At 42.3% G+C, this 12,620-nt stretch overlaps 1 protein-coding gene across 4 annotated transcripts in view; it reads right to left on the bottom strand.

The window, feature by feature from the left end:
• Positions 1-12,620, bottom strand: part of DNM1 (dynamin 1) — a 254,922-nt gene that overhangs the window by 31,589 nt on the left and 210,713 nt on the right. For all 4 annotated transcript variants that reach the window (XM_082262794.1, XM_082262793.1, XM_082262792.1 and 1 more), the window contains 2 exons: positions 10,812-10,923; positions 4,397-4,567 (listed from right to left, as the gene is read on the bottom strand). In XM_082262794.1, the coding sequence (XP_082118920.1) occupies positions 4,397-4,567; positions 10,812-10,923 (283 nt within the window). The remainder of the gene's footprint in view (positions 1-4,396; positions 4,568-10,811; positions 10,924-12,620) is intronic.

Raw genomic sequence — 12,620 nt, 5'->3', positions numbered from 1 at the left:
ACAAAAATCAGATGAGCAAGACTGGGCATGCTCAGAGAAGAAAAAGCACACGGAAAGTAAACCAGAACATGACATCACTTCTGAAGTTGGTTGTTGTTGGCCGAGAAAATTCGTGTGCAGTCTAGAGCACATTTCAACCAACACAACAACACTGGACAAAAGACGGCCGATCGGTCAGCCAACAATCGTTGCGTGTGTACGAGGCATTACTTTGGTTTCTGAGATGCCACATGAATGAATACCAAGAGCCACAAAGGAAGCTGTAGGATGGGAAAGGTATCACAGAATACACTATGGGGGGGGGAATTTAATGAAGCTGCTGCACCACTATTCTGGCATTAATCCCTCTTGTTAATGTATTGCGCTAAATTCATGAAGCATTTGCATCACTTTTGGTTCCTACAGCAACTGGCTCAGACAGATTTTGTGGAAGTGCATTCTAAAAGTGGCGCAGCATGAAGTTCAATTTCTAGACACGTACATGAGTTTGACGCATTCTTCAGCAATTTTATATTTCAATGTTTTTATTGGTTTCAGAATAAAAGATATACAAAGATACAAACAGTCCACGACTGTAGAACAAGAACTCAAAATCCTTTCAAAACATGTGTCATGGTGCTCAAGTCAATAAAACAGTAACAGTAACATCTGCAGTTGGTGGGACTCCTCAGTGTAGACTATATCTGTGCAGGCCGGTCCGGGCCTCGCCACACGCCCCCCCTTCAACGCCCCAACAGGAACAAACTGCGTCATGAGGGAGAGAGCGATCCAAGCAGGAATACTGCTTGTTTGCCAGTTATAGGCAATAACTGCAAGATTTAGTATCCGAGGACCAGCATTGGTCCATGAACATCAATTTCAGTAATAAAACATACGAGATAAAAGAAGAAGAGATAGGGAAGAAGTACGGGACAGTTTCAGTGTAATAGTCAAACAAATCAACCTCAGGAGGCAGAGGTTCCCCCCCTGATCAGGGAGGTCCAGCTAGGTACCTCATCCAGGGGTCCCATGCCTTCTCGAAAAGGGTTACTTTATCTTGCAGTATGGCCACCATCCTCTCGTTAATCATGATCCAGGTCAGCTTAGCTTTCAGCAATTCGATCGGCACCACCGGTGATCGTCAGGAACGGGCTATAGTTACCCCACTCTGTCCTATCTAATTCCTCTCCCAAGTCCTCCTCCCTTCTTCACTAATTTCAGAATGCACGAGACACACTTTCACAAAATCTGCCTGCTCCAGATTTTACGAATTCTAGTGTTTTAGGAACACCCACCTTCACCATGCTGCCTGATCCATGTGGCACCATGGCACACTTTGCACAGTATACCTTCTTCAGCCCACAGAAAGGGCCACTTGGTTGAATTTTTTCACAGGTCAAGGAGTCCTACCTTGAGTGTGACAATTATGTTCTGCAGTGCTGAGTGACAGCTAAGCTCACCAAACCAAACCCGTTAAATCCTCTAGCACTGCCATGGTAGCAACTAAACTTAATGGAAGTATACAGGACTACAGTTGGAGTTACCACCATTACACTTCCCGAAGTACAGCATCTACCACTGCTACTATCTTACTGCACAACATCAAATGCATTGCTGATGTTCAGGTAAGTTTGATAGTGCTCATACCTAGTGTATATTTAGACAAATACAAAAAAAAAAAACACATTTTGTATATTTTGCAATGCATATACAAAATATTTTGTTTTTTTAAACACACTGCAAGTACAGAAAAATGCCAATTGAGTTGCCAATAAATCCAGTGAGCTCTTACCTTCCTGCAGTGATCTGGCAATGCTTTCCCCTGCTGCACCTAACTCCAAAGCATTGTTGTCAGACCTGCGTTCTGCACTACAAAACACTTCCCCTTATATTATAGAGATGGAGATGCGTTTTGAAGGACTGGCTGTCAGAGAAACGGCCATGCTGCAACTGGCAACTCCACCAGTACTTCCAATGGCCGCAATGGACTCAGGCCATAGACTCATTGTCAGTGAAATGGCTCTCCTGCAACTGGCAACTTTGCCAGTACTTCCCATGGCCGCAATGGACTCAGGCCATAGACTAATTCAATGGCCTATAAAAGGACTCTGCTCAGCCCATCAGATTGCTGGATTGTCTTCAGCTCTTCCTGTTTCCTGAGCATTGCTACTTCCTGGATTCCAGTTTGACCCGGCTTGTTCCTGACCTGTCTGCTCTCTCGCCTGGCTTTGACCCTCGGCTTCGTCTGACCATCCCTGCTCCAGTTTGGCTCTCCCGTTATCTGATCTCGGCTTGGCTCACAGACTTGCATCCTGTCTACCTGCCCTCCAGTACCTGATCTTGGCTTTCCCACGGACTTGTCTGCTTCTGGCCTTCCTGCTATACCTTTGGCTTGCACCTGTTGCAGCTTCCTGCCGAGCCATGTGTTTGACCCCCGGCCGGTCTTACACCTACTGCCTGGTTGTTCCTGGTTCCTCCTTGGACTGTCCGATGTATACCTGCCCAGCACTCTGCTAGAGACCGCCTGTCTACCATCAGGACCCTGCCGGCAACTAGTACTTCTGTGGGTGCTACACCCTCTGTCTCAACCCCAAGGGTGTGCCGCACTCAGCCGCAAGGGGAGCCCTCACTGCATCTCGGCCTCGGATCAGGTAAGTGACACTGGCCTTCTTCTTCAAAGCCTGTAAAGCCAATTTACTACAGGAAGTTAGGAGATCACTGATTTTCTGACAGGATTAGAAAGTATTTATCTGTACTTGTAGCATTTTTAAAAGAGAAGTATGGCTTTCCGAAAAAACAAACATTTATACAGCATAGATCCGATGCTACATCTGTCCCCAGCCAACTCTGTAGTGAGAACTGAGCATTCAAACACCACTGGTCGCTCAGTTCTCCCCTTCCGCTCCGAGAAGAGATGTGACTGGAAGTCAGAGGCTGTCTGCTCTCCCCTTCAGCACTCACTTGAGTGTTGGGCTTAACCGCCTTAGCGGTAATCCCGAGCGTGACTCGGGGTTGATTTTTCATTGCAGGATCGGTAACCCCGAGTCACGCTCGGGGTGGATTGCAGAGAGCGCAGCGGTGTTCTCTTACCTTCTCCTGGCGATCCAGCGATGATCTCTCATTGCTGCGACCGCCAGCCAAGAGTCCCGCCGCTCCTCCGTCCCTCCGTCGGTATGATCACTTCCTAGTTCCGTTCCCTGCAGCAGCAATGCTGCATGGGAGCGGAACTAGGGAGGGAAATTCAAAAAAAAAAAAAAAAATGTTACACAAAACACACTTTATATTATATTATATATATATATATATATATATGTATATATTGTGAGGGATTAGCTCGGTGGTAGGCGTGGATGACCCCTTTGGGGGTGCGTTTTCACAGAGAAATAGCCCAAAAGTGCTTGCAAACAACAGGTTTATGGTTTATTCTTCCAATTTCTGTACACAAGTGCATGCAGCAAAACAACAAAATAAAATAAAACACAAAATAAATCCTTGCCTCTGTGGGCGGCTACCTACTCACTCTGGAACCTACCTAAGAAGTCTTCCCAACCTACTGTTGGGCCGACACTGCTGATCCTACAGCAGACACTCAAATGTCCATTTGTTTGCTTTCACACAGCACAAACATTGTCCATTGAACATGTCCCTTTGTTTTCTTTCACACAGAAACACTTTGTCTTCTCACCTTTGAGACGTCTTCACTCGTTTTTACCCTCCTGAGCGCACACCGCTTCAGGAGGTCTTCCCCATGCTCACTCAGCTTTCAGGGGGCACACAGGACTGTCCTCTACCCACATGGCGTCAGGATGCAGCCGTTTGTCTGCCTTCCTCTCCCAGCCCACACGCGACAGGAGGCAGCAATCAATAGGACTTTCTCTGAACAAATTATAGAGCCTTAACTCCCTCATTCTGAACAGGTGAAGGCCTTTCAACTTCCTGCTGGCTAGCTCTGTAGCCAACACCCTATAGTATCAGTGAACTTTCTAAATCAGGTGGAAATGTATTTCCTTCCTGTGACTACATTCCCAGATTTACCTGACTTCCTGTCACAATATATATATATATATATATATATATATATACATATATATATATATATGCATATATATATATATATATATATATATATATATATATACATATGCATATATATATATATATATATATATATATATATATATATATATATATATATATATATATACACATGCATATATATATATATATATATATATATATATATATATATGCACACACACACATATTGTATATATATAAAATTATATTATTGATTCAATTATAATTCATGCGAAATGTGCATGTATTGCATAGAAGAACTGAATATTTTTGTATATATATATATATGTTATAAAATTTATTTTTTTACATACCCCAAAGACACTAAATGTGTACTTACATTGTTGATCATAAGATGCATTATAGTTTTAGGCATCAAGTCCCGAATAGTCTTGTTGACTATAGCCATGTAGGAATCCACAAGATTACGGATAGTTTCCACCTGCCTTTCCAATTGAGGGTCCATTGAATGCATAAAGCTGTCAGATCCATTCTCTTCAGATTCACTAGACTGCAAAGCCAAGAGAAACAAAAGAAGATATACAAAGCTTAAGATGGAGGTTGGCAAAGTCCTACATGGCGGCGTCCATGGCATCGTCTGTTACTGACACTGAACTGAAACAGCCAGGCAACCAGCGAGCCAGAAGGAATCTTCCACATTGTTTACTAACAGAAGGTTGGGTGACTATCTTAGTCTTGGCAGTTTAGGAGACTTATGTACCCTTTAAGTTTCATCTGCCTGTACTAAGTAAGATCTTGAGTGGACATTTCGTTTAAAGTGGAAAATCAGCCAAAATCAGTTTGTTTGGATAAAGATGAGAAACACTGGAATCTTTGTCAATGTTTAACTGCTTTGTCCCTAATGGGGAGATTTCCCTTACTTCCTGTCCCAATGAGTGTGACTTAAAGTGGAACTCCATGATCGATCCAAGCTTAAACCTGCTCCTTGCTAACTCCTAGAAGGAAGATGCCTATACTTACCTGTTCTCAAAGCACTTTTGTCCGGTCACATGATAGCTTCAGTGGCCAGCTTCAGGGCAGACAACAGCTGGAATGTCTTGGTGGTGACGTCACCTATAGGCTTACTATGGGGCATCCATTGTTGGCTCTCCCTCCTCTTCCCCCTGAAGCTGACTGCTGGGAGCTGATTACGTGACCACACCAGAGCGCCCTCAGAATAGGTAAGTATAAGCATCTTTCTTCTACAGGGTAGATAGTATAGGAGTTAGAAGGGTAGTTAGATCAATCCTGGAATTCCACTTTAACTCTTCCCCTTTGTATCTAAAACCAAAAAAAAGTTTTAGTTGGACTTCCACTGTAACTGAATAAGAGGTTAGTTCTTATAATGAATGGTGGTCGGTAAAACTGTTTCAGTGGACCAATCAAAATCTTACTATATACAGCCAGCTTAACACATCAAATACAAATCACCTTTTGGAGACCTGCATGTTTTAGGAAAGCTTAAACTGCACCCGTGCCCAGAATATGGGCATTAAATGTATTTACATATTCTAAACAAGCGTTAAAAGCTTTAAAAAAAGTCGTCGCTGACCTTTTTTTTGCTACAGGTACTATGAAGTAAGGGCCTGTTCACTCTGCAACATTTACAATTCATGCATGAGACATGTTTTTTGTCAATGCTGCATTGCCTTTTTTGTGTGCTGTCGTATGAATTTTTTTTTAACACGTTGGGCTGCACTGGGTGTGTTTTTTTGATCCTACAGCAAGAACCAAAATTCTTTTTATTCTGGCCTACTGCAGATTGCAATGAACTGTGGTAAAATTCAAAGTGTTCCATTTTGTTTTTCACCACGCACCAATGCAGGGCATTGATGTGAATTAGTATAAAAGTGTAACCAAAGGCAAAACTGTCTGTATAAATTAGGGAGATTCACCCGCTCTATTTGTCCTGTTTGCCATAATTACTGAAACTGAAGGAAATTCCTAAATGTCACCAGGACATGAATAGAAGGGAAATCTTCTAATGGGGACATATTCTGAAACCAACTTTTGAAGGATTTCCTCACTTCCTGTTTTGGCTAAGGAACAGGAAGTGAAGGGAATCTCCCCAACAGGACACAGATGGCACATAATGACAGGGGTTAGAACTCTCCTTTCATTTTTCCAAAACAAAAAAAAAAATTTGACTTTAGTTGCACGGTTTTCCTTGTTGTGTGTTGGGACTGTGTTGCAGCCTACATAGCTGTTCCTTAAAGTGGTTCTAAAGCCTAAACATTTTTTTTACCTTAATGCATTCCTTTTATTAAGGTAAAAAATGTTTAGGTGTCTGCAGCCCCCCTCATACCCCCTTTAACTTACCTGAGCCCTCATTCGATCCAGCGGCATGCATACCTGCAGTTCTTCTCTCAGCTCACTCATGGGTCTCACTGGCTTTGCTGGGGCACTGAGAGCCATTGGCTCCCAGTGCTGTTAATCAAAGCCAGTGACGAGGAAGAGGGGGGGTCGGGGGCACTGTCTGTGTCAATGGACCCCCATAAGTGGCTTCCCATGGGGGCACTGGACAGCAGGGGACCCGAAAAGAGGATTGCACAGAGCAGGTAAGTATTGACATGTTTGTTTTTTTCTGTACTTTTTTACCTTCGCAATCACTTTAACAATGCGTCTTAAGTCGTGTTTCAGTCAGCATCTAACAGTATACCACTTGATGTTTGTTTATAGTAGAAGGCTTGGCAAGGGGAGAGAAGCTGCTATTTTACAGTCTCTGATGTGAATTTGAAGATGAATCTCACCACAGTGACATCAAATACAGGGGTTGATTTACTAAAACTGGAGAGTGACAGACAGCTGTGCATGGTAGCCAATCAGCTCATAACTTCAGCCAGGGCCGGATTAAGAGCATCATGGGCTTGGTGCTGAGGATTTTGAAGGGCCTTAAGGGCCGTGCCTTGGCATGCACCCAGAGGAGGAAGGGTGCAGCCATGCATGCCTAATTCCACATGGGATGCTGTCTCTGAAGCCCATAAACACATCCATGCATCGGCAACTGTCCCTCCTTGTCCGGCCTTCGTGCTGTGTGGGGAGGTTCTGAGGGAGCTGCCTGGGGAAGCGAGCATAGAAGCCAGACTTCTGTGTTTACAAGTGACAGAAGAGCGGTAACAGTGAATATGGCCAACCCGGGGCCTATATAAAGGTAGGGGCCTGGAGCTGCAGCTCCAATAGCCCCTACGTTAATCTGGCCCTGACTTCAGCTTGTTCAATTAAGCTTTGAAAAAAATAAAAAGCTGGAAGCGGATTGGTTTTTATGCAGAGTTTAGCCAAATTTTGCACTCTCCAGTTTTAGTAAATCAACCCCACAGAATTCAGCGAAGGCTTGTTTTTAAGCTCTTTTGTTGATTGTAAAGAATATGTAAATGCTTTAGTGTCCATCTTTAGGGCACAGGTCCACTTTAAGACTGAAATATGAACCATAGAAGGAAATATTAATCCAAAGGAGGACAATGGTGAAGATGGATCCCCCAGGTCCGACCTGTGCTGTTTCACTTCACTATATCATGTCAGGCATGCAAAATAAAAATAATGTTAATGGAGAGAGTTCAGGAGAAAGTCAGAACCAGGAGAGAAAAGGGGGAGAGACCCCAAAATAAAAGTTCTGACCAGACTCGGAGACAGACGAAACTGAGGATATAAAAAAATGATGAGGGAAGACAGTAGCCCCCCCTTTAAACATCCAGCCGGGGCCACTTATGGGAGAAGAAGAAAGGAAAGTGAGGTTGTTAAAGAAGCAGGAAGGAGCATCAGGACTCCTCTGGAGCCGACTGCACCACTTACTTTATCCTTGTCCTTTGAGGCCAGATTGAGCCACAACACAATAAAATAAAACACACAAAAGGGGGACAAAATAGAAAAACACCAACATTAGTGGTTCAGGAGGAATCCCTGACTCTTGTTATTATAAAATGATGACACAGGAAATGAGCACAGTGTGGAGTCCGGCGAGAAATAGCCAATGACTTAAAATATTAAGCCAACGCAAAATGGCATCTCAAGGAAGGGAACTATGAGATGGCAATCTGGGAGCAAATGCAGTCATCATCTCATGACCAGCATTTATTATACAGTCTCTTACAGTCCAATGCCAATTTCATTACTACCTAATGTATGATGGCATAAGGACCAAGAAAACCTTGAGGATTGCACTTAAGAGAGAAATGGTCTGCTTTTGCTTCTAAACTTTAATATCTAAATACATAATATTGCCAAAAGTTTGTGGACATCAGACCATCATACGTATACGAGCTTGCTTAATATTAATATGGAGTTGATCACCTTTGCATATATATTTTCCTCCGCTCTTATGTATACTATATGGACAATATTTTATGAACACCTGGTTTTAACAGCTTCCACTCTTCTGGGAAGGCATTCCGCAAGGGTTCAGAGTGCGCCTATGGGAATATGTTCAGGCAAAATAGTATTTTTGAGGTTAGATATGGATGTTAAACAAGGTAATTGGCATGCCAATCTTTCCACTGGCATACTGGCATTCAGTAAGGTTGAGGTCAGCTCTTTAGCCAGGCTGCTCCAGCTCCTCCCCACTAAACTCATCAAACTATGTCTTTAAGGGAGCTCACTTTGTGCACAGGGGCATAGTCATTCTGGAACAAAAAATGGCCTTCCCCCCAAACTGTTACCATAATTGTGGAAGGTATAAGAGCCAGTTCACACTGCCACGACTTGCCAGGCGACTTGGTCGCCTGACAAGTAGTGCTCCATTCTGCAATGGAACCATTCTAATCAGAGCAACTCAAGTCGCTCCGACTTAGAAAAAGGTTCCTGCACTACTTGGGGGTGACTTTGGAGCGACTTGCATTGACTTCTATTAGAGAAGTTGTTTGCAAGCCGCGATGAAGTCGTGCTGCACGGGCGGCTTCAAAGTCGGGGCGACTTTGAGTTGCCCCAGTGTGAACCGGCTCTAATTGTCTAAAATGTATTTGTATGCTGTAGCATTAGCAGTTCTCTTAACTGGAAACACCTTAACTCAGTAATTTCAAGGGGGATCCACATACAGTACATGTGGGCACATATTATGTGTGATGATTAGGTGTCCACAAGCCTTTGGTCATATATCGTGTGAGGTATTATTGTTTAAAACAATAGACTTGCCATTTACTTTGCTATGCAGCAATTTATGCAGAATAGAGGGGAGTTTCAGCTGTCTCCGTTTGATCTGTTTCACAGCAGAGTAGTTCTGATCTTATTGATTTTTTTTGGGTAGGTTTTAAGTTAGATTTTTTATCAGGGGAATATAAGGTTGGAACAGAGTTTGGGGAGTATTTTTTAAATGACAGATAAAAGTCATGTAACTATAGTGCAACCCTTTACTTTGCAATAATAGGTACTTTTTCTAAAAAGTTTTTTGATCTCCACCTCGAATGGCTCCTTGCTCTGTTGTCAAGAGACACCTCACTTAACCTCATACTTATTGCCGTTTAAAACCAGTTGGTATTTTAAAGAGCAAAAACCAGTGCAATTTTTTTTGTTAGTTGTCAGTCTAATAATAACAATTAATCATTTAGCATGCAGTAAAATTGAACTGCTTTGTGCAAAAAAAAAAAAATAAAAAATTGGAAAAGTGAAAACGTAATTTTCCAGTCGTACATTTTGGTGGTTAGCATATTAATGATTTACGTGGGTTCTTAATTACCAAAAAATATAAATAAAATAGTATTTAGATAAGAATAAGGTTTTTATAACTCCAAGAGGTCAATAAATAAGCAGCAAGTGTTGAGGCAAAAGCATTAGAGCATATACAAATGACCAGTAACAAAATGGACCAGTCCCAGTAACAAACCATTCCGGGACACAGACAAATAACATATATTGGGGCATATCTTCTTGGATTGTCTTATCAGTGCTGGATTTACTGTTAGGTACAGTAGGCTTCAGCCTATAGGCAGCAGAGCTAACCACACACAATAGGAGAGAATTACTAAAACTGGTGCACAAAGAATCTGGTGCAGCTGTGCATAGTAACTAATTAGCTTTTAACTTTAGGTTATTCAATTAAGCTTTACCAATAAAATCTAGAAGCTGATTGGTTACTATGCACGGTTGCACAAGATTCTGTGTGCTCTAGTTTTAGTAAATCTCCCCCAATGTCACAATCTTCTAGACCAGGTAAGGCCCAGTAAATTAAAAACTGCTATTAGAAAAAGGAATGTTATTAGTTCCATAGACTGTGAGCCCACAGGCCTAAGTGATGGAAATTCATTAAATAAAGTGACCCTGTCACTATACAAATATACTCATAAAATCTTTCCCCATAAAAAAAAATTAAAATAGAGTAAATATTTACCTCAACTTTTTCCTGCTCTGAACTCAATCTGATGCTGCAAAATGATCTCCGAACAGCCACTGAAAAACTGACTTTTCCAGATGTGGAAATCTTTAAGATCCCTGCAGCTCTCAGTGATTCCTCCTGCTGACCTTCATATCATTACTGTATCCTTTATTGGGTAGAGGGAGGAACCACTGTGATCTGCAGGGGACCAAGGCGAGTAACACTATTGGAAGAATGGGTTTCCTAACAGACTTAGGGGGATGATTTCACAGCATCAAGTTCAGCAGGGCAGGAAAGGTAAGTATTTACAGTCTCCAATTAAGGGAAATTTTTGCTGTGTACATTTTGTATTGAGACAGAGTTGCTTTGCAAAGTCCTTAGAACCTCCACAAAAGCAGCATTAAATACAAGATGTCACCAACCAGGTGGCCCTGTTATCCAGTCTTGTACATACCACAGCTCTCTCAGGATAGACACCTGCACGTAAGAAAGATGCCTTCCAACTGTCCACTTCTTCCTGAGTCTCACAAGCCAGCTCCAGCTGACGATAATCCTTGTAAACATTCCTGGAAAAAGCATAGACCACAAGGTCATCCTCTGGAATTAGTAATACTGGTTCTCATCTATTGACGTATTGTATAGGGTGGGAATAGGTAAAAAAAACCTCTGTCAGTTTATTTCTTGCTACCTGTTCCCTACTGGGGAGAATTATCTTTACTTCCTTTAAAGGCAACGATAAGTAGTAGGGATTTTTTTCATACTATGGGGATATTTATTCTTGGACAGTTGTCACCATAACAAGTGTTCCCTTTGAAAGATTTTCCTCTCAACCCTTTTTCTTGTTAAACTGTAAAGTTTTTGTATTTCCCTTCTCTCTTACATCTACAGTGCATCCGGAAAGTATTCACAGCTTCACTTTTTCCACATTTTGTTATGTTACAGCCTTATTTCAAAATTAATTAAATTCATTGTTTTCCTTAAAACTCTACAAACAATACCCCATAATAACAGCGTGAAAGAAGTTTGTTTGAAATCTTTGGAAATGTATTAAAAATTTAAAATGAAAAATAAAAAATCACATGTACAAGTATTCACAGCCTTTGTTCGATACTTTTTTGAAGCACTTTGGCACCAATTACAGCCTCAAGTCTTTTTGGGTATGATGCTACAAGCTTGGCACACCTATTTTTGGGCAGTTTCTCCCATTTTTCTTTGCAGAACCTCTCAAGCTCCATCAGGTTGGATGGAGAGCGTCGGTGCACAGCCATTTTCAGTTCTCTCCAGAGATGTTCAATCAGGTTCAAGTCTGGGCTCTGGCTGAGCCACTCAAGGACATTCACAGAGTTGTCCCATAGCCACTCCTTTGTTATCTTGGCTCTGTTTTAGGGTCATATGATACAGCAGCACATGTGCATTTAACCCTTATCAAGGAACAAGCCAGGGGATTACCAGTATCAAGCGGCTGTAAGGTGATCATAGAGCACTGTGCAAAAAGCTGAACTATTTGTTTCAATTTTTTTTTTGTCCAAAACATTTTATTGAAACAACATAAGAGCAAATGTACAATACATCAGGTGGCACAAAAATATGAAACATGAACAAGAAAAACATGAGGTGAGAAGGGATATAACAGACCCGAGCTCATTCGTACATTGGAATACAGGAACATACAAGACTTTTATAAGCTGTCTAGCTAGGACCATAATCAGACTGGAGACTACGTAGATAATTATGGTTTAGGGCTGGAGGGTTGTCACATAGGCACATGCAGCGATGGCCTCCATTTAAGTAGGGGGTTACTGAGTGGTGGAGCAAAGTTAAGCGGTGGTGGTGTCCCCTGTGGTCCGACACCCCCAATGGGGAACTCGCTGTGTCTGAACACAGGGGGGCAATCACCAGACAAGTATATAACCAAGTCTAGGTAATTCAGGGAAAACCTACAGGGACGGTCAATGGAGGGGGGTGCGTTAGCCCATAAGTTGGTACGGGTCTGCTAATGGGGAATGGGTGGGTGGGAGGGGAGGAAGTGGGGGGAAGGAGGGAGGGGAGAGGAAAATACAAAAAGGGAGGCATGGAAAAAGAGGGGGAAGGTAACGAAGGCGAAAGAGGGGAGAGGGGCAGCAGGGGGACTGTTAGGGAAGTAAAGCGTGTCATTGGAATGAAATATGAAGAGAGAGAAGCAAGAGCCGACATCGGTGGGGAGTAATGAGCTATGGTGATTTGTTTAAATTTTTGATCACTTATATATGATTCCAGCACAGCC

The sequence above is a fragment of the Pelophylax lessonae genome (genome assembly GCF_965119305.1).
Source record: "Pelophylax lessonae genome assembly, chromosome: 7".
Classification (NCBI taxonomy): Eukaryota; Metazoa; Chordata; class Amphibia; order Anura; family Ranidae; genus Pelophylax; species Pelophylax lessonae.
This window is presented reverse-complemented; position numbering and strand designations above follow the sequence as displayed.